Genomic DNA, 23,179 nt, shown 5'->3' on the forward strand with positions numbered 1-23,179 from the left:
AAAAGAGAGCAACAGAGATGGTGAAGGCTCAAGAGAGCCAAGTGTGTGAGGAGCAACTGAGAGTTCGCACAGCCCAAAGCAGAGGAGCTGAGGGGAGGCCTGATGGAGGCTGCAGCTCCTCACAGGGAGCGGAGGGACAGCGCTGAGCTCTGCTCTCTGTGACTGAGACAGGGCCTGAGGGAACGGCATGGAGCTGCGTCAGTGGAGGGCAGCTGGGGGGTAGGGGCAGGTTCTGCATCAGAGGGCAGTGGGCATGGAGCAGGTTGCACAGGGCTGTGGGCATGGCACCAAGGTGATGGAGTTCAAGGAGCATTTGGACAGTGCTCTCAGACATAAGGTTTGGTTTTGGGTGGTGCTGTGTGGAGCCAGGAGCTGGACTCAGTGATCCTTGTGGATCCCTGCCCACTCAGGATATTCCATGATTCCATGAAAAGTCTCAGTAACTCTTCCTGTTCCCATTTAGTTTTCCCTCTCCTAGGCTCTCCTCTGTACCAGTGTGTGCCGTGTAGTGGACAGAGCAACTGAATGGATTACAAACAGAACTGAATTAATTGAGTATTTAAGTGTAAGGACTAATAGGGAAGATGAAAAGGACAAATAGAGATCATCAGTTCTGTGAAAATCAGAATTCTTGGAGGCTGCATGACTTGAAAACGACTGACCTCTATGTAGCTTATGAGCTTGAAAATCCTCTCCTCTGTATTTGCAGCTTTAATTCCTCTTGTTATCTGAGGTGATCTACTTTAATCAGATTCCTAGAAACAAGTCAGGTATTAAAGCAGAAGATCTTTGACACCTATGCTGGCAGTGCCAGAAGAGAGGCTGAAGACCAAATCAGCAGGGAGAGCAGAAACCCACCTCATCCTCCCAAAAAGCCTTTTAGGATAATTGCTACCAGGTAATGTCCCTAGTTTCCCCTTCCATGCTCAAAGCCATAGGACCATTTAGTACAGTTCTCACACAACAGTTTTTCTGAAGTACCACGTTTGGAAGAGCCAACCATTCTATAATGCTCTTACCCCATCCTAAATCCTCCTTTGCCACAGTAACATCTCCTGTGCTACCTTGCTGCTCCACACAGACACAGACACACAAGAGTGCTCCCTATGCTCAGTCCTGCTTTCTACCCTCAGTGCAGTTCCATGCATTTCCTATTCCTGTTTTCTAGTCTCGGAGTTCCCACAGTGACGTTCCTCATTTTAAATTGAATCTCATTTTCACACAGAACTTCTAGGGAAGAGATTGCAATCCAATATCCTCCAAAGACCTTCATCCCACAGAGCATGTGGGATGACCCACACATCTGAAAAAGCTTGATGGCTGCGTGAGGACAGAGTAGATGCAAGTAAGGAGGCAGTTTATGCTTCCTCACTCTTTTGGACTTGTCCACTGGGGGAATCTCAAGCAGTTTTTGCATAATTATCCAAGCAGTGTGGGATGTGAGATACTTTCTGCAGTTGCAGCAAAAGAGCTCCTATTGCTCAAATCCAGAAACTGTGTGACAAGCTTTAATTAAGGTGTTTGTTTGTCCAGATATGGCTATGTTCTTATCAGGAGCCAGTAGTCAAGATAATCTTAAAATGTTTGAAAGAGAAAATATGGGAGTGAACAAGCCCCATCCAAGAATTATAGTGCCTTGTCAGGGAATAAAGAATGTTGATAAAATAACTTGAAAAATCAAGGACGAATGGAACTGAAGTTCAGCATCTTAATAAAGTGTCATCACAGCCTGATTTGAACATATCCCTCCTTTGGTGGCATTTTTAATTCTTTCTGTGGATGACACCAGACCAGCATACGAACGCTTGTAAGCTTCCACATGTCAGCCGGGATACACAGCATTGGCCGTGGCATTAATGCTAGCTCAATGCAATCCTGCTGCTGGCACCAGCTACACAGGACTTGAACTTTACAGGGCTGGGCATTGTGCTCCTTACAAATCATTGTATGGGCTTACTCAAGTGTGTTTTACAAGCTTAGGGCAAATTTGTGAATGTCCAATTATCTGGATGTAACTTTTTCAGGAGGCACCAAGCAGGCTGTTTTGTTGTTGTTTCCTCAGGATCCTGCAGTATCTTTCTGTAACTAGTGGGGATGCTTTCAGCCCACTTCCAGGTCTGGTTGCTCTTTCCTTTCCTGATTACCAGAGGAGGTATCCATGCATCAGCCCTTTCAAACTGCAGACATCAGCATCTCTCCTCATCCCCTGTAGTGAATGTAAAGCTCACAATGTTTTGTTAGTGCCCCAATCTTCTTATTCCCATCTGGACAAAATCAGCCATAGCAGCTGCCAGCAAACTGAAATGTTACTTCTGAAAATTCTTCAGTTATCTGCAGACCATTCAGATGTACAGCAACACCCTGATTTTTAACTAATTTTGCACAGTGCTGTAAGAATTAGCTGGAACTGTGGATAGCAAAGCCATCTCTCTTTTCCTTTCACTTACAGGAAAACAGCAGGCTATGCACGACAAGATAACTTCACATTCTGCACTTGCTGTTGGTTTTACTTTTCTGTCATTGTCAGTTGCGATTCTGTGGCTTTAAAATCAAACGAAGTTATTTTCTTGCCACAGAATCTACTGCGTGCACCGCATCACGCAGAAGTGTTTTAGGGTAAGCGTCAGCAGCAGGCATGTGTAGTATTATCCTGTCTTATTTTTAAATGGTTAACTGTGCATACATTCGCCTTCACAATCCTATTCCAAAAATACCTGAGGTTTATCCTTATCATATTGCCCAGCTAACGGTAAGAAATAGGCTCAAGTGGCTCAGTACGGATTAGATTCGCCTCTTACGCAAGAGGGTCTAAGATCCAGCAGGAGCCCAGGGATCTGACCTGGGGAGAGCTCTGTCCTCCGCCAGCCAGGGAATCCCTTGGCAGTGCTGCGTGTGCTGAAAATACAGGGATGCTTCCCATTGGCTCCCCTGGAAAGATACTGTATTAGAAAAGCATTCGTTTGTTTTCAAAGGCCTGTGTAGGTAAGGCCTGGAGGTTTCAATACTTGTCTTAAATCACTCCAAGTTTTAATTGATTTTTTTGTGACCATAATTAAAAATTAGTTTTGTTCTATTAGTTTGAAGTTTTCCAGCTACAGCAAACTTAGCGAACAGGAGAAGCATCGACACTTGTTTCTTCTAGATGTGCCTGAATAGATCCAGTCCTTGGGACAAGCACCCTTCTGCTTCCCTAGCATGACATTTCAACACCTGGGTCACCATGGGATTTTCTGCCTTATGCTGTTTTTGCTAATTGTTTTTGCCTCAGCATATGGCTCTTCGACTTACTGACATCGCCCTCCTTCCTGCCCACATCCCAATATCAAATGCCTTCCATGTCTCAGGCCTGTAGATCAGGTAAGGTGGATGTTTAGGCAGATGCCATATGTCTGTTGATATGTCCTGAGGTGTCCTCCTCCTCCTCTTCAGTTGTCCTCACTCACCTTTGGTCATCAGGTTCTTCCACCAGCACATGTTTTTATCATGTACTGACAATGCTGGGAGTTCAGGTATTTGGTAAACAGAGATGTACCACAGCCCACAGTCAGGAATTTGAACCACTTGGATTCCAAACGCCAGCATGGGAGTTTTCAGTCAGAGAGGCACTCAAATGTGAAAACTAAACTTTAGCCTAGTTTCTAGATATTTTATGTAATTCAATGAAGTAAAGAAAAAGGATCTATAGAATCAACAGACACATTTGATTTCTGCTCCCATTACAGACCGAGCTCTTTCTAAGTCCACCAGGAGTTAAAGGAAGATAGTGTGAAATTGTCTGATGTAAATGCACTTCTTAGGTTGGACAGTGGGGTCATGGGTGTCCTCTCCAAGTCTAAATTACTGCCACGCTATTCTTCAAAAGATTTTATCTGTTGTAGCTGTATGAACCAAGATGATTTGTCCAGAATAATCCCCAAAGAGCTAGAAGAATGTCACTCCGGATGTGTTGTGGTCCTTCTCTTGACACCACATTAAGATATCCTGCAAAACCCAAGGCATTCGCAGTGCTTGACTACCTCTTGGGCAGAATGAAATGCCCAACTCCATTTCATAAATAAGGAAAATCCATTCCCAGATGATCTCAGATGAAACATCCAGTATGTTGGCCCTCCACAGTCCTGTTTTCTGTATGGAAGGGCTGTAAGTGCCTTTTCTCAGCCCTCTGTACAGACTTATTCCCAGAGCAACAATACCCTTGTAGAGGCAGTTGTTCAAAGCTTACCTATTCAAACCCTAGCCTGTAAAGCAACGACCAGATTTTTACTCTTAAAATCTCACTTCAGTTTCCACATCCATGCCACCCTCAACATAATGAAATGCTAAATATTGGTTCTAACATTAAACCCTAGCTGTGGTTTAAAAATATCCCTAGATCATACCTATAACCAGAAAAGGAATGACCCAGATCCAGAGTACTTCTTATAAGAAGTCTGAATAGCCAAAGGTGTGATAAGGGGAGGGTTAGATGTGTTATACTTTTTTTTTTTTTTTCCCTCCTACTATTCAGTGTTGCTCTTCATTATTTTTTTTATCCTTTTTAAAGCATTAAATCCTCCCTGCATAACCGCCTCTGCTCTATTCACCACTGAATGGACGGTGCGCTGATCTTTTTATTGGTGGGTAATGGATTTGGTTTGATTGCTTGACACAAGAACAATAGTGGCATAAGCAATTCCATTCAAGCCCATGAAACTCCCCATCTGTTGAGCACGTGCACGTTTGGGGAGCTGGGCAGAGACAGATGAACACGGCAGCCAAGCCTGATGTTAATGACATCAGTCATACAAGCAGAACATGTGGCACAATAAATCAAAAACTAATTGAACTTTTGCTTGATTATATTGCTGTCCCACTGCCCATTCTACGCACTGCACGGCTTCCTGGAACAATGCCCTGGCCCCGCAATAGATTTCCTGCCCTTGGACAGCAGGAGGCTGCCCTGGGATGTAACAAGTGATAGCAGCCTCTCTTCAGTCAGTTATTTCTTGAAACAGTGACACTTTCCATAGAACCAAAAAAAAGAAAAATACTTCTAGGCTCAGCATGCATATTTGACCAATATTTATTTTTTCAAAGAAACATGACACAGACATGTCAGTGACAGCACATGTCTGCTGGCACGGTCCATCTGGGTCTTGGTGGCAGTCTTCTTTGGGAGAAGACAGCACTGGTTTTTGTGCTAATTACACACACATGCTCGTAATGATGGCTATTCATTGGGCTGATATAATTTAATATCATTGTTAGCACTTGAAAAGTGTTTCTGCTACATCTGTTGCTGAAGCCTGCAAGCCAACATGTTGGAGCTCAGATGCCCATGGCAGCAGTAAGACAGCAGAGCTTGAAGGGACTAATTTCCACAGATGTGGAAAGGGACAATTTCTGATGACAGCATGAGGGAATGCACTTGAAACCTTTGGAAAGGAGCCCCTCCAGAAGTGCATAAATGTAGAACGAGGCCCAAATCCTTCAAGTCATGTAGTAACCAGTCTATGACTGGGCCACCTGCCATCTCTCCAGAACTATTAAAGCACAGGGGATGTACATGCAGCCCTATGGATGCCTGCCTGATATGCCCTAATTTAGACATCTGCGTTTGAAACTTAACACCGACATGCCCAGTATTTAGGTACAAGTTTTTGAACTTATAGGTGGAGCAACAAATACCTTCCTTAATACACACAGAATCAACTCCTCATTACATAGGAACAGCCACATTTCATGCTAAATGTGTTGAACTATACAAAATGTATCCCAACTTGTTCTAAAATTCCTTGTGGTACTGCTGTAAAGCCTACTTGCCGTACACTGGCTGCACAGCACAGACTTTATTATTAGCCATTTAGTGCAGAGGATTCTCCAAACCGGTAAAAGGACAAAATGTTCCTATCTGGGCAGAGACTTAAGTAACAGCTAAATTAAATCTTTGCATTCACAGTATTCATACAAAGGCAGATGGGAGCAGAAAATGTTGCGATGAAGAATATGGAATGAGATGAGATCACAGCATCAGTCTGTCCTTTGTAGATCTGGACAATGATCACAGAGCCAGATTGGATTAGTGAAACCTATTTACCAGAAGTTCAGAGCAGTTGCGTGAAGCTGAAAGGCAGTCAGGAGAGAGAGGTGGAAAATGCACCAGATTTACAGCTGCAGCGACGAAAATTTAGAAGTTTTCACCACCGTGATTTCATCCAAATGTGAGTACATGGGAACTATAATAACGGGGACGGTGTTGTCTTTGGGATGGATGGAGCGCGTTATCCTTAGTGAAACCTTTAAAGGAGCAGCTCATCTGTCTGCTCTGTGTGCCGCGTTGTGCTGCCAGCTCGGCGCTCCCTGCTTCTCGCTGGAGCTGAGCCGTGCAGGTGCCTCCACATTGTGGCTGTGCAAAATCTTTGCACAGGCAAAACTGGGAGATTTGGAATCAGCGTTCGCACACCTATGAGGTAATTGCTAAAGTGACAGCTTGCAACTGCGTGGCTATTCTATGTGATAGAAAAGAAAATGAAGTTCTGGGAGCAGTTAGCAGCTCGGATGAACTGGGTGAACCGCATGAATGTGGAATTTAAGTCTGCTGGCTCAGTAAGTGGAACATTTCCAAAGCCATGCCCTCAAAATGAATGCATGATTAACATTAATTGCTTGTAATGAAGAGTAAGAACCGGACAAAGCCCGGTCTGCATTTGATTGAGCAAATTAGTTTAAACTCAATAGCTGCCTATTTCAGCAACAAGAAGAAAGCAGGTAAAAGCAGGGAAAACAAATTGTGGGGGCAGATCAGATCTCTTCTTGCAAGCTGCAAGCCTGCACTCTCAGCTGCTTAATTTCAGAATATAAGTGGAAATGACAAAGTGAACCATCACTGTAATTGTTTTTGTTGCCTGGACTGCACACACAAACAGCCTCTTGCAGGGAAATCCAGAAACAGCATCTGCAAGAATTCAGCCTTGCCTTCCTGCTCCCTGCAGAAAAATCATGTTTGCAGGGAGAGCCCTGCAACCCCACTGATTTCATTGTTGCCATTGTATTCCTGTGCAAGTGGGTCACTTACATCTACCTCCTCTTCTTTCAATGGCTATTCAAGTAATTGCGTGTTTGCTGGTGCTGTGACTTCCCTTTGATGCCTTCCCTTTCTTCAGCCCATGTAAGCCATTCACCACGTACGCTGGCAGATGACAAGCAGTGAGTCAGTCTGTGGATTGTATGTACTCTGAAAATATGAACATTTATTGCCATCAAGCACATTAATATACGGTCTGTCGTGCACCAGCCTGGGTGCCAATAGCAGCACAATAGTACTTGCTTTTGGTAAAAATATACAGAAACTGAGCTCCACGCATTAGCCAGTAAAATACATAAATCATAAAGATGATTCTTTGTGTCACTGAACTTTTCTACACTTGGGTTTAATTAAAGTGCTTGTGAACAATTAGTGATATTAGCCTGCACACAGTGCAATACCATCAGTAAAGTGATTGCGGCAGCTTCAAAAGCAAGATAGAACACATTTGCAGAAAACAACTTTCATCATGTTTGTATAGTTTTCACCCCACACTTGCAGTGCTCTAAAATATAAAACTACTCATGCAGGAGAAGGCACCAGGATCCTTGAGGATCCTTGAGTCACCTCCCCAAGCAGACTGCGATCAAGCTGACAGCTTAGCACATTCTCTAGCTTTGTGCAGGCAAATAACTCACTTGTGATACACGTGGAAATACTGTACTTCAGCAGGAGACTTGGACAAGACTTGGCACCTCCTGTTACTTCCTGTTTCACCGAGGGCAGAGCTTGGCCAAGACTCTCTTTCTGTCTGATGGGGTCCTATTGCTCAGTACTTGCATCCTCACTGTGGCATCTGAAGTTGTTCTTCGTGCCATTAGAGAGGCTGTGACATGGGCAGCAGTGCCCAGCATGGTGGAGGCCACCACTGCCACCACTCATCCATGCCCCACAGGTAGCAGGAATAGCAGGATCAGCAGACCAAAGTCCTTCAGAACTTCACATCTCAAGGCAGGAGTTCACTGCAGCTTCACTGCAGCTGCAGTAATGAGAAGCTCTCAGCCTATCCAGCTGTTTCTACATTTTCAAATGTCTTCACAGATATTAAAGTATGGCAGTATTGGGCATGGCAGCTCCTGGATCCCAAAAGTATAAAGGAAAACTCAGAGAGCAAGAGTCATTTTCCTGACTCTTCAATGCCTTTGGGCTATAAACACAGCCTGAAACGGAAGCCTCCCTTCACATGCCTTGCCATCAGGGTCAGCATTTAGAATTGGAATTAAACACAATTAAATTTTGTAGGTTTTTTTGCAGGCTATTTTTTGTAACCAGCTGCAAAATCCCATAGTCGTAACTCCTGTACTTTGCATACAGGGAGAATAATAATTTTAAAGTGCAAAGAGTAAGATATAATGAGAGCTGGGAGAATAATATTCAAGTCGAACTGAAAGAATGTTTAATCAGCTCTTGCTGTGTCCAAAAATGATCATCCAAAACCAATCACTTCAGTGTGAATGCAACGTCCAGTCAAAAACCTGGCTTATGATCCCAGTATCTCATGTGTCTTGTGGCTAGTCTTCCTGTTTTGCCTGGGATTTTGCTGTCTTCATGGCTCTGAGAAATAAAGTTGAGAAAAAACTTCAAGGAAAATGCCTCATAAAGTTAAAGAACTGAATGGAACATTCTGACAAGTGAAAAAAAGGAGTGGATGAAGTGTGTTGTGCCTTGGACATAGTGCAGTAAATCTGGAATGACACAATGAAGCAGTCTGATATTACTGTAAGTCTGTATCTAGATACAGTGGTTGGCCTCTCCAAAGTTAATGCAGGTACTAGTCATGGTCTAAGCTGACTGGTTGGAAGAGAAGCTTTCCACCAAAGACTCCCATCCATCAGGCAGGAGGCAAGGTCACAACCTCAGGTAGGAAACGGCAGATTCCTCTTGGAAACCCATAGGAGAAGCACAGGAACTTTGGGAAGGCTCTTTCCCTGTGCCCACAAATGTCTATTGTATAGCCAGAAGATCATTTCTGAAATAACATTAAGAAAAAGACTTTCTTTTGGGTTGTTTCAGCTGGAATCTTCCTTAAATCCTTCCTTTCTTCCCACCACACCCTCAGTAAATCCCCATGGAAGCATTTCAGAGACATACTTGACATAATCTCACCACTACAGCACAGCTACAGCATCTCAAAGTAATGAGAAACAGCCTAAAAATACTGAAATGTTGCTTGTTTTTTTTTTTTAATAGCAATTATTTATCCCACACTAGCTGTCTCCAGCCCTCACCTTTTCTCTGCCGCCCAGCACAGGCTTTGTGGGAGCTAACAGAAGAGCCAGCAGGCTCATGTGCCAAACACCAGGATCCCCTCTGAAGGCTCTCCCCCATTGCATTCCCTCCTGCAGCAGGACAGGAAAGCCTGCTTGAGGTGAGGGTCTGCTACTGGTTTTCCAGCACCACAAACCAGCAAGATCTTCACCATTATCTTCAATGGGCACTGCTATGGTGTGCTATTTGAGTTTGTCCACCTCTACCCAACTCTGACCACGTTTCTGTTCTTCTTTTCACAGCATGTAGTCCTGCCCGAAGGAGAGCCAAAAGCGCGCATCACATCCTGACCAAGAGCGTAAGAAAAATTTCTCTCCCACTCTTTTGTTTTCTTTCTAGTTGGTTAAGCTTATCCTTCAAAATGCTATGGAGAAATGGGAAGCAGATCTTTCAGGGCAAAGAAATGCTGCAGCATCTGGTGTAGGGAGTGGGGTGGGAAACAGAAAGGGCAGCTCCTGTACAGCTACAGATGATTCAGTCTGTACTTACAGATTATCACACAAGCGCTTTGAAACTCTTAAAAAAACAAGGTCTTTGTGCAGAGCTAGTAAAAATGAACATAGCTTATCAACATGGGTCATCTGAGGGACTCACAGACTTAATTCTTATCCACAAAGCACTAATAACACTGCCAGAGGGACAGCAAGCAAATTGTAGCAATGCGCATGCAATCAAGGAGCCAGTACCACATTTCCCAGGGAATACGGGAGGAAAACACCAACGACAGGCTGTAATCTCCTCTCAGAGAAATGGTTCTGAGAGAGCAACAGGAGGATGCTTGCTCCTCGATCCTGGTGGCACAGGGTTAACCTGGCACCTATGCAGCTCAGCAGCATTCAGCTGTATATGGCCCTCTCCTGTCTCTCCAACCCACCATTCAGCACAGTGCTCACTCTTGTCTCAGGAAAGAAAACAGCTGAACGTTTCCCGCAGCCCTCTGTCATGCAATCCCAGCTTTTTTCTTCTCCACTTTCCCTTCACTGAATGTTTCTTTTCAATATTTGTAAATATTTTTTGTCCCTGATTACATCTTCTGGGCATAATTATTATGTGACAATAACAGCAATACAAAAAGAGCTTTACACAGTGAGAAAACATTCTCCAAGTTTAGACAGTCATACATATTAGTTTGATTCAAGTTTTCTTCAAAGCCATTTTTTCCTCCTTAAATGCATTTAGCCTACACAATTCATTCCATGACGGTTCTATCTTACAAGTATGATAGCCACACTTCCTCTTGCACATTCATAACCTTTAAGCACTCTTAAACCTCCAAGAATTTTTATAACCTTTCAGAGAGACCCTTCTGTCAAAGTATTCTCCTTACAGACACAGGTAGTTCTCCATCACTTTGTTGAAATGTTTTGTTCCATGGCCTTTCCTCTTCCCATGCTCTGATTCCCTGCCTGATCCCCATTTGTAAATACACTCCTCTTCACAGTCCAGATTCCCTAATCTCCCTCTGGCAAAGTAGGTCCCTCCGCTTATCACACTTACCTGTGCACTGGGAAAAACCTTACCACATTCAATCCCATCTCCTGGTTAATAAAGCAAATCACAGGATAATTCACAGAATGCCTGAAGTGGACCTCAGAAGAATCAGTAACAGACCTCTGGTGTTTGAGTGAAAAACATACATGTATGTATTTTCTCGGTTTGCGAAAATCTCATTTTCAACACTCAAGCAGAGGTTTCAAAATGACTCTTCATCCCAATAGAGGATTCAGTGTCTTTGTGATGCTCAAAATAAGCCATTTTGAGATAGCCCTTTCTTATTTGCTATGTCCTCAATATGTTTTGGCACATAATGTAAAAATAGCCATAAGAATGAAAAAAAAAAAAAAAGAAAAGAAAAAAAGAAAAAGAAAAACTATGACTAAATAAAACAGAATGCTTAGATAAGTTTTTTTTTGTTGTTTTTTTTGTTTAGTTTTGTTTTGTTTTGTTTTGTTTTGTTTTTAAGAAAAAAAGTACTTTTCCAAACAAATGACCGGATTTCTAATCAGAACTTTCTCATAATCCTGTTCAGGTGGAAATTTTTCAGCTAGCTCTCATCAAAATCTAGGATAACCATAGGTCTGTCATGTTTAGAAAGTTCTCTCCGTCACGTGGGAGTCTCTAATATTTATTGGGTTGGATCAGTGTAGCAGCACTATACTCACAAAGGTCTAAGAAAATAAGAGAGGAAAGTCCCCATTTTGTTGCTGCATTTTGATGTGATTTTTTTTACCTTTGGGGCTTTCCTGACCTCAATTAAAGATATCCTTTGATTGGCCCTTAGTCATGATGCACACAGCATCCTATTAGCAGCAGAAGCACCAAGCCTAAGGAATGGTTTGCAGAACCAGCTAGGCAGGGCTTGCAAACCAACATAATTTGCACAGTCAACTCCTTGCTGAGTGCATTCCGCTTTTTCAGTGCTTACAGCTGCTTGCAGCTAATGTGCAACCACTCAGATAAATCGCATGTACTGGAATATATACATGCCTGTGAGGAAATTGGGATTGCCAATTTCTAGACCCGCACTGGAGTAGCAGAATGATTATTTACTTTTCACTTTTACTTTTGCACCTGCAGTCAGTGTTGTAGAAATGCCTCATCTTCTGCTTTGAGAGCTTCTGCTTTGGCGACTGCAGTGGACATGATTTAATCCTGGAGAAGGGCGAAAATAGCTAGCAGCATGGACATCTGCCAGACTTTTTTCACAACAGAAATACTCAAGTGGTGTAGCATTAAGTGATTTAACATTCAGATGACTGACATTGGGAGGTAACTTCCATGACATTTGAAAGTCCATTCCAAGAGCACAGTCATGCCTGTGGAAGGGGGAAACACCTTCTTTTTAAAAACTGTTTCACCAATATTACTATTTGCAGCCCCTTCTGTCCTATTAAAAGCTATTCCCAGTGCCATTAGACCCTTCATTTTTATTTCCTTGCACTCTAATCCTCCAAATCTATGGCAGGAACTTTAAAACCACTTTTATCATGAATACAGGGAAGCTTTGCAGAAAACTGGCGAATACCTCTACATGTCCTAGTGCAACCACATTATAAATGAGATTAGCATTAGCCCATCAGAAGGAGCCTAACTCCAAAAATCCGACATTTCCCCCATTAATAATAAAATAACCTCACTGTCCAGCCTCTAAGCTTCACAGTTCTATGCAAATAGAGATGTTTAATTGTCACCTTTCTGGGGCTTTGATTCAGGAGTGCTGATGGGGTTGCTGGAGCAACCTCTGTGCTGTCCTGCAGTGGAAAATAAAAATATATTTCATTGAGCTCTGAATTCAGAGTAAGCATCCTACAAACAGAATGAACAACTTACAGATTTAAACTGATAATTATTTTAAGAGTAGTTCACTAACTCTGCAGAGTTTGGATGACTCTGCCATTCACAGAAGATTTGAACTTCCTGGTACATTTAGAAAAGAAAAGTGACTTCCCACTGATCCTTCTGCCTTACCCCAGGTACCCTAGAGAAATGTCAGCTCTACTTTAGATCAAAACTGTGCTGCAGCAGGTTTAGATTCCTGACCTAGATAAGTCTTTATGTATTATAGCAATGTGTGAGGTGGTCAAAGTCACGGTGAAGTCTTGACTTAGGAGATAAGTAACTCCCAAAGCGTACTACTGCCAAATGCTGCAAACAAACATGTTAACTGAAGATGTGCTGTGGAGATGGGGCTGCTGTCCATGACTGTAATGACAAATGGCGTTCAAATTTGCTGGAAGGTGGATGGTATGTAACAAGACATCTTGAGAACACAGATAATGTGCCTAAATAATTCCTGCAAGTAACAGAGTTCAAACTAAATGTTATCCTTTGCAATGCAAAGGCAGATTGGTAGGTTTCAAATCAGTGGTTTATGCTGATTAAATAAACACTTTCAGGAATAGAGGATACAGCTGCCAGCATCCTATTTACCAAAAATTCTCTTTCCATGACCAGGCAAAAGAGTGGAGCTTGTGTTTTGGTAGGAGAAGGCTGCAGACGTTTTCTGCCATGCACCAAAGAAAATTGTGTGTGAGCAGAAGTACTGCACGTGTTTCCAAAGTTGGTGGGAAAGCTGAGCTTTGCAGCATTCCTTGAAAGCCAGAAGAGCTTGGTTCCACAGGCAGCCCCTATGGCATTGGGGCTGTCATGAAAAATGCCCCTCTGGTCTTGGCTGCATCATATGTGTAACAAGGACAGGTGCCTCCACTGCTGTCACTGTGGTGTCAGAGAGATGCCCCTGCTAAGTGGCTCATAAGGTTTGGCAATGCAGAGGGCTGCTGAGCCAGACCCCAGCACAGGAGCTGTATGGGGAGCTCCTGCAGGTGCTGCCTCCCACCACCAGCATCCCCTCCTTCCTGAAAGACCACTGAAGGGGTGAGGCCTGGCCCTATCTAGCATTGCCAGACTCACAGTCAGGAGAGCTGGGCCCACCTCTAGCTCATGTTTATCTTCAAGGACATCAGCGGTGCCTTTGGCTTTAACTTAACAGTGGGCACATCCTTAAGTAGCTTACGGAGAAAGCGCTGCGTTAGGCTGTGTGCCAAGATCCACCGAACTGGAAGAAAACCCCTCTTAGGGCTCAGATTAGGCTTTGGTTACCTCACCACACCTTTCCAGCAGCATCTTTGCCTGCTGTTGAGCCCTTCCTGCTCCTTGTCCCAACAGCTGGTGGGATCTAGATAGGTGTTTTCCAGGCTCCTGAGTGCACGTGGAATCAAAAAAGTAAAATATCATAGGATTTGGGCTTTTTTTTTTCCTACTTTGGGAAACATCTGTTTGCATGAGTTTTTAAATCTGCCTGAAAAATCATGCACAGAATATGGCACATTGACAGTAAACTGAATTCAAACTTATTTGAAGAAAATGAACAATTTTACGAACGCAAGGTGACATAAAGGAATGCAGTTTTGTTTTTATCTCAAGTGAATATTAGAAGGCAGACCAATAGGTGGAATAAGGCCTTCTCCTTGTCAGTAGCAGGTCATTAGATTTGCTGGTCTAAGCCATCATAAAACAAAATAATTGTATTTATACATAAAACAGGTATAGGGCAACTGTAAGTCAGCAGGTTCACATTTAATAACAGTCTGAAGGTTTGCCATGCATCTTGTTTCCTCACTGCTTTGGATCTTTGCTTCCTTTAACTTCTCTGAGTGACAGCAGCAGGTTTTCAGGGAAGAATGTAAGAAACAAAGCTTGAACCTCTCTTTCACTGCTGTAAGGATTTCAATCTTCTTGAGACAATTGTTTCTGGACCATCTTGGGTAACAGCCACCAGTGGGTCCATCTGCTTGGAGACTACCCTGTTTTCCTTAAAATCACATTAGCTCCAGCCTCCCCCATTCATTACCCATAGCACTGCACTCAACAGTGTAGAAAAATATCTGATTTTGTTCGGACTCATTTTCAGGAATGCTGGTCAAGTTACACAGAGCCTAATGTTGACATATGTGCACCCAATGAATCCCAAGCAACAAACCCCCCTCAAGCAATCAGAAAGAGCAAGCATTGCACTGCTCTCACCCGGGGCTCCAGGTGACTTTATCAGTGACAGCTTGGTGGCCCGTTCCCTGGCCAGTTGTAACATGATGGTTTTGCATCTTCACCACAGGTGGTAGCAGTGTCAGACTGTCGGCCACACCGGCCAGACAAGCTGCAGCCCCGCCACGGCGACCTCTTCCAGGTGCTCTACAGAGAAGAAGAGGTGCACAGCTTGGGCCACGTGCGGGGTGGGCAGCAGGGACCCTGCAGCCCCAAGCATGGTAAGTCCTCAGTGATGGCTTTGCTGTCTGCACTGCTTCAGAACAATTTTAGATATTGCAGTCTTCTGGTCTGTGTCAAAGCAGACTTGTTATGCATAGAAAAAATATTTCCATGCTTAAAACGCTCAGTGGAATTTAAGACCATGGCATTGCAAAGCCCTGCTGCCTGCAAAAGCAAGCTAATAAAGCAGTGCTTGCTTTATTCAAATGCATAAACTCTCCCTTTCTAAGAGCTGACAGTATTGTAGAGATGATAGACTGCTTATAACTGGGCTTGCCTGACTCATCTTTTTATTTAAGATTCCTGTTCAGATACTTAAAATTTGCCAGAACATAATTATTTGAGATGAATTTTTAGATTCTGGATGTCAGTCACAGACATGATTTTGTTTTTTCAACCAAAACTTGTTCACCTTCACAGGTGAGAACCTGTGAAAGAAAAAATAGGATTTGCCAATGCAAAAACAAGGAAATGAATAAACACAGGCTGCTTGTTCAGTATGCTCTAAGCTGATGTGTTATGCTTGGAAGGAGAAACTCAAGCAAGGACATGGAGTTTGGCATGGGATGGCCTTTTAATCAAAACCACACCTTTTTTCTCCCATGAAAAACCACCCAGATGCAATTAAACCATAAGCCTTTGAAAAATCCCATATAGCACATGTTCAGTAGAGACATAGGAAGTTTGGTTTGTCTGTTAAAAGTTGCTAAATGTGTAGAACAGATTCTACCACAAATGAGAACAGTCTTCACACCACAAATAAGCAGCCACCGTGCTTGTAAGGCACTTGCTCTGAACAGAGTGGACCAGAGCAAGGCCTGCATGACTGCGAAGAAGCAAAGTGAGCTTGGAACCATGGAGAAAGATCTGAAACCAGGAACAGAGCCTAAATGTGGCTGAACAACGACCTGGGGCTGAGGGGGGAGAGGAAGGGGATGGAGAAGGAGTACCTGAGGAGCAGCAGGTTGCAGAGAGGTACTGGGGGAGGAAGAAGTTGTCTGTTGTGAGGGGACACAATGGAGAATAGGTGACAGATAGGCACCAATGGGAGAAAAGATGGAGGGATCAAAAAATAAAAGTGAAAAATTGAGGAAACAATTCTCATAACAGGAGAAAATTGTGGCTGGGCAAAGAAATTGGGATACCAAATGTGAAATGGAAGAATCTGAAGTTAAGTTGGACTGTGTTCAGCAAAAGAGATTTGAGAACAAAGGAGAGGCAAATAGGTTTGTTGGAGGAGTGGAAGAAGGAAGCAAAGAGCATGGGATAGGACAATTTCATCAGGAGCTCAAGGCACTAGAGCTCTCCAGGTCTCCCTAAGCATGTGTAGCATAACGTAGTTGTTTGTAGGATCCTGGTCCATAAGGTACTCAGGGAACTCAGCAGTGAATCTCCAGGTTCCTGTAAAAGCTCCTTAAGCTCTGTCCATCACCATCTTCAGTGATGCGCATACAGCTGATACAGCTGACATACCTTTTTTTCTGGGTGCCCATTTCACAATTCAGATTGTGACACCCAAAAGCACTCATTTCTGGCAGCCACAGAAACTGTATGGAAGAAAGGCTGCATCCCACAGTAGTCTTCTGAAAGCTTCATCCTAGGAATTTCTAACATTAAAATCAGTTGTTTCCCCACTACAACCTTTTATATTCCAGGAGGCTACGAAACTGTTCTCTGTGGTTGTTTTTTTTTTTTTAAATAGTGGTATAGATGATGGCCACAGTGGCCTGCAATACAGAAAAACCCATGAAAATATTACTTGTTCTGCCCTCAGAGATTCACTAGTGGAGAAACAAGGTATAGGACTGTGTATTGAACAATGAAAAAGGCCAGGGATGAATAGCTACTTTCTGAGTGTACTTTCTGGAGTACTGTGTCCAAGTCTGGAGCCCCCAGTACAAGAAAGACAGAGAACTGTTGGAGAGGGTCCAGAGGAGGGCCACGAAGATGATCAGGGGACTGGAGCACCTCCCCTATGAGGATAGGCTGAAGGAGCTGGGCTTGTTCAGCCTGGAGAAAAGAAGGCTGCGGGTGACCTCATTGCAGCCTTTCAGTACCTAAAGGGAGCCTACAAACAGGAGGGGAATCAACTCTTTGAAAGGGTGAGTGACAGCAGGACAAGGGGAAATGGTTTTAAGTTGAGAGAAGGGAGATTTAGGTTGGACGTCAGGGGGAAATTCTTTACAGAGAGAGTGGTGAGGTACTGGAACAGCTGCCCAGAGAGGTTGTGGATGCCCCGTCTCTGGAGGTGTTCAAGGCCAGATTGGATGGGGCCCTGGGCAGCCTGGTCTAGCATTAGGTGGAAAGGTTGGTGGCCCTGCATGTGGCAGGGGGGTTGGAGACTCATGATCCTTGAGGTCCCTTCCACCCCTGGCAATTCTGTGATTCTGTGATTCTGTGAGTGAACACTGCATGGTGCATTGAATGAGGCAGAATGTCTATGGAAAGATGGCTTCTGGTCACAAATAAGAGACCAAATCTCAAAGGCTGGATCTTTGGTGGATGAAATAACTGTGGTCCAGTTCTTGTGATCCATTGCTTTTGATTGCTTTTGAATTTGTTTTACAAATTCAACTTTTTAAGGGGAGGAAAGAAGAAGTGTTTGCAAATACTTACATGAGAATGAAAATAGCTCTTTGCAATGGTGTGCTACAGCTTCTGGTTTCAGTTTGCACTGTATTAACAAATACCTTCACAGAGAACGAGATACCATGAAAGAATCTGGAAAGGTATCTCAGTTGTTTCTAAACAGCTGGAGAGCCAGCATAATGTCATATAAAGTGAGATATAAATGTTTGTCCCAAGATACATCTCCTATTTTCATTAATTTCTATACAAATGTGACCTCTACATAAATCTCACCTCTCAAAAACATTCTTCAAATCTCTACTGGAAATGGTTCCATCTTTGGTATTTTCCATGCTTGTTTCATAGGCAGTTACCATTGAATATAAGGAGATTTCAGACTTAGTAAAGTACAAATTGAATTCTGGGTAATAAGCAAACAGTTTTTCACAGTAAGTGAGAAATGTGCAAATAGTACAGATGAGAACATCAGTATGCTTATTACTAGCATTAGAAACATCACACAAATATAAAAGCAGAAGAACATTCAATTCTAGCATGCAGGAAGCCAAGAGTAGAAGGCCAGAACAATAAACTCCTAACAGCACCCAAAGCTGTGCTTTGCTTCACATGGTTATTGATTAAATAATTATATATGTGTACATATGCATTTGTTTTACAGGGAAAAAATACTCAGTTTTGTACAGGTGCTCATCTTGGAAATATAGAGCTAAGTCAGCATAGAAGTTGTGGAAACTCCTCATCCCATGCTTTGGTTTCCATTGCACCTTCTGGAAGTGGCATTAACTATGCACTCCACCACCACTGTTGAGCACTTACCAAACAGAAGCCACAAGGCCTTACTTTTGCTTAAATATTTTGCAAAACTTGGCCAGGACATTTTTCTGGATCTAAAAAAAATGAAATGCTGAGGGGAAGAATCAGATAATATAAGAGTAAAACAAATAAACAAAAAGCTGGAGCACTGATGCCTGGAGCCACTTTCTGAATACTGTTAGTACCTAATACACAAGATGAGAGGAAGCTATTGAATTAAAATTTGATGTGAAGGATACAGTTAGGTACCTAATGGAATTACTGATGGGGGAGAGTGGGAGGAGAAAGGTTAGTAAGATGTTTATCACAGTCAACTATTGCCCCCAGAAGGACAAGACAATTCTGACTCTTAAGTCATGCTGGGGACAGTGCTATAAGCAGCATCTCTATTATTTCTGATGCTTCCAGTCATTGCTTATACTCCATTGGTAGCAGCAAATGTGAATCTTATTGTATTGTCTGTCTTGGTGAATCCTGGTGTTTCTGTAAATCCTCTTCTCTTACTTGAATACTGTTTTTAAAAAAGAGCAGACAACTCAAAATGGCCAGGAGCAGAAAAAAAAGAGGAGAAAAAAAGCAATCCACAGTCCCACAGCCACGTGGGAGGGTTTGGCTCCATGGGAATAAGTCTGGAATCCCTCCTTGATTTATTTCCTTGGCACAACTAGCAGGAATGGCAGTGAACATTTCCACGTGGATAAGTTCTTGGCTGGGTGCTCGCTCTAACAGCAAGCTAACCTCCAGGCTTGAGGACAGCAGAGATTTCCCGCTCAGCAACAGGCAGACAGAGAGGTTAAAATCCCTCCTTGTGATGTGCTGGCTGTAACATAGCCTGCTGTCTGTGACTGCTTGGATCAATTCAGACAGGAGAATGACCCCTTGCTCCTACACAGGACAAACCTGGTGGGGAGCTCCACAGTGCACAAAACCTGCACACTTTATATATATATATAAGTGTATACATAGAATCATAGAATCACTCAGGTTGGAAAAGACCTTAAAGAACATACATACATATGTGTACACATACACATGCACATACAATAAGTGTTAGCAGTAGGAAAGAGCTTCCAATTGGTCTAAGCACAGTTCCTTGTCTCATTTGAAAAGTCTAGGGGCAGCTAAATGATTTTCTGTAATTACTAAGCAGTTTCAATATCACTCATCTTGACATCATAGTACATGATCAGAAAAAAAGAAAACTTTTGCACCTTTGGCTGTAATCAAATCTGGTCAGACTATAATCTGAATCTTGGCTGTTTTCATGCTTGACATAAGTATGTGGATGCTTTTAATACCAGCTGTGCCAATGGGATACTTATACTGATAATACCCTGTTTCTTATGTTTGACAGTGGGAATAACTGAACAAGAAACATCCAAACCTTGTAATCACCAGTCAAATGGGAAACCTTTGGTAAGTGAATATAGCAATATGAAATACCACTGTCTGATGGATCTTAAAGCCTAACACCTGTTAACACATCCCACAGTAACAGTGTGTTGGTCTACATCAACACTTGCAGGTTTCCTGGTCTTCTTTACAGCTTTGAGAGGTGACTGATGCCAGGGGCTGCACAGCTGGGAGCAGGACAGCTGCCTGTGGGGTGGGAGCAGGCAGGCTGCCTTGCTGCATGCCTAGCCACCTGCAAGACCTGGGAGGAATCAGCTTCTTGCTTCTCAGGGCATCACATGAACTGGGGAAACACAGATTTCTAGGATGGAGATGTGTCAAACAATTCATACTCTGCAGAATGCAATGCCGAAAAGACGAACAGATCAATTGAAAGCATCAATGGGAAAATCATTGTACAAAATCTGAAAATTTGTTTTTTAGTAGTGAGAAAATGTTTTGGTTCAGAATGACTCAGCTTCAGTAAAATATTTTCCTCCCCTCCTCTTTTCCTTACAAAAAAAATTTTCAAAAGCCCTCATTTAAAAACAAAACAAAACACAGATTTTCAAGCAGAAAATAGTCTTTTGAAAAGTTTCTGACCAACTACAGAAAGTTTATGCCTTAAAATACCCTTTCAGATGGTTACAATGTATGAGCTAGCCTGCAGCTGGGCTATGCACAAGGAAAATGGCTGTTCAATATTGTAGGATGGTCAAAATTAACAGCATTCTGTGCAATTAAATTAATTGCAAATTAAATTAATTGCACTTCACAACAATCAGCCTGGTCAAATTTCCATGAATGTTTGCAATAGTAATTTCAAATTCCTTGAAGTCCTGAAATACTTACAGCGCACACTGAAAAGTATCCATTTCAGGGGAAATGTCCATTAAGGCTCAAGAAATGGTGATGGCTGGGAAAGCTGCTTCCTGCCCAGTCCTAGAGACCTGTATGAAAGCCTTAGTTCCTCAGGAACCCAGGCATAACAAATAAGGAATAAAAATCTCTGCAAAGCTCCCGCTTCATTCTGGTAAGAGAAATTCATGCTCATACAAGCACTGTGTTGAAGCTAGGGTGACCATTCACATGAGCAAACAGTGTTTGTGTGGACAAGTGTACAGCAGTCAGGATCTAATCTTTGTTCCCTTGCTAAGAGATATACAGTATTTATTCATTGTTGTAAAAAACAGCCTCTTTTCTCAGACTAATCCTGGGTTTTTACTCATCAGCGCTGTTGCTTTTCCCTCCAGCAGCCTCCATCATCGCTCGCCCTCCCCATCACAGCGAAGCCAGCTCTCACAGGATCAACCATGGATGACCATCCACTTGCAGAAGAGTAAGTCCGTGCTGTTTTCTCTCTAAAACATAATTAAGGAACAGTTTGACCATCGTGTAAATGCATCTCATCAGTAGATGGTTAACTCAGAAATGGACCTGGGTGACATTTGAACTCATTGTGACAGTGTCACGGGGACAATGATCAACCATTGGGTTTCAGTGGTTGGTCATTGTAAAGATGGGCACAAGCCACAGAGATAAATGCTTTATGCCAGCCCTCCTGTGCTTTATTTGCCAGCCGTAGGCAGCGCTTGAGGAAGATGGCAGAGTATGACCTGAACATGACACCAGGAGCAGAAGCTTCTCTGCCACTGACGGGAGGCAGCCTGTACGGGACGCCCAGCTTGCTGAGGAAGATGTGGATGAAGCACAAGAAGAAGTCAGAGTACCTGGGAGCAACAAACAGTGCCTTTGAGGCAGACTGATAAGTCTCAACATCACTCAAAAAGACAAAAGTTCCTTTAGCTAGGACGAGGTGCTCTAGGATTGATGAAGGAACATACACAGCACAGCTCCCCAGGAAAAAGATATCCTTTTCATTACTTGCTGCCATTGCCTCAGAACAGTAGGAGAAAGGCTAATTAAGGTAAAAATGGTAAGTATGATGCAACGTATCAGCCTTTCTTTGTTGTGATACACTAGAATCCCAAATATCTCACCAGATTCACATCTCGACTCAGTGATGCTGAAACTATTGCTGACCTATTGTATGCATCCTGTCTGAATCGTCTCAGACACACAAGAGAAGCCAACCAAGATGTTTGTGTTCTTCTGTAAGGTTACAGTTCTCTTTTCGTTATTGAGTGCCATTAAGTGCCAGGGCTTTGCTCATTGTGTACCACTTTTGTCCTCCTTCCCCCTCACATATCCTCTCTTTAGAGATATGAGATAAAAAACACATGATATGCTTGGATCAATGGCATATGCTAAACATATTTTTCCCTCAGTTTTGATGTTTCAAGGAGTAAAAGATGGAAAAATTTTAAAGGAATGGGTGAGTCAGAACTGAGTAAGTTTGCATTTACTAAACTTATCTATGTGGCCAGAGGTTGATGTTCTAGTGCCCTACCAGGTCAAACTATGAGCAACTGAATAACCTCAACAAATACATTCTTCCATAGAACACATATACTAAATCAGCAGCTTACTGTCTGTGTGGTACAGAATATTTTTAAAAGTGCACAAATGATAGTAGAAAATACATAAATGATACAACTAGACAACTGCATGTGAAATATGCAACATTTGCTGATAGGAGATCTTTGTTTATGGATTTAATAGAATTTCAACCCCATTCTTTTTTTTCTTTTTTTTTCTTTTTAATTTAGAAATTGCTGATCACAGTTCCTTGGTTTTTTTTTTCTTTCAAAAGAAGATCATATAAAAAGACTTCAGTAGTACTACAGACAATATTATATTAGTCAGGAACAATACTTGTCCCACATGAGTGCTCCCCTGCACTTATTGCACAGGATTTTGGTTTGCCTAAGCCTACAGACTTTAGCAGGGATCCACAGCTAGGGGTCACCAAACCAGAGGTGCAGCCTGGGCAGGAGGGAAAGGAGGGAAAAAGCAACCAGGTCCACTGGCTTTATTGTGTGTGGTATGGAGAGGTGCACAGGAAAGGTTCACAGTTTGATAACCTAAGAAAGCAAAGTCTGCGTGATGTGAAAGCAACTGCAGCAGTCTGGTACCCAGTTTGCTTTAGAGAACACACATCCCCAGCAGGCATATACTGGAAAAGGCATTGGGGCAGGCTAGAAGGCCTTGTTCAAAAACATACTATGCCAGATCCAGTCTCTCAGTCTGGAGGTTGCCAAGAGGAGTGAGGAATCAGGCTTTCATAAAATACATCAGCTGCCCATCAGACAGCACTGTGGCTAGAAGTCACACCGCCTCTCCCCTTCTTCTTACCAAAGGCAGCAGTCCTGTTCTGGCCCAGCAGCTCGA

The 23,179-nt window shown here is 42.9% G+C and overlaps 1 protein-coding gene across 2 annotated transcripts; it reads left to right on the forward strand.

Moving 5' to 3' along the window:
* The first annotated feature begins 5,962 nt into the window (after window positions 1–5,962).
* Window positions 5,963–22,444, forward strand: VXN (vexin). Of its 2 annotated transcripts, none has more exons than XM_090138346.1 (6): window positions 5,963–6,200; window positions 9,574–9,629; window positions 14,943–15,093; window positions 19,851–19,912; window positions 21,142–21,227; window positions 21,468–22,444. In XM_090138346.1, the coding sequence occupies exons 1-6, from the start codon at window positions 6,134–6,136 to the stop codon at window positions 21,652–21,654; spliced, it is 609 nt and encodes a 202-aa protein (XP_089994472.1). In that variant the 5' UTR covers window positions 5,963–6,133; the 3' UTR covers window positions 21,655–22,444. The 2 variants fall into 2 exon arrangements, with proteins under 2 accessions (XP_089994472.1, XP_031460679.1); XM_031604819.2 differs by having other exon boundaries at window positions 21,145–21,227.
* The last annotated feature ends 735 nt before the right edge of the window (window positions 22,445–23,179 follow it).

Source organism: Phasianus colchicus, chromosome 3 (assembly GCF_987193195.1).
Source record: "Phasianus colchicus chromosome 3, bPhaCol1.hap1.1, whole genome shotgun sequence".
Lineage (NCBI taxonomy): Eukaryota > Metazoa > Chordata > Aves > Galliformes > Phasianidae > Phasianus > Phasianus colchicus.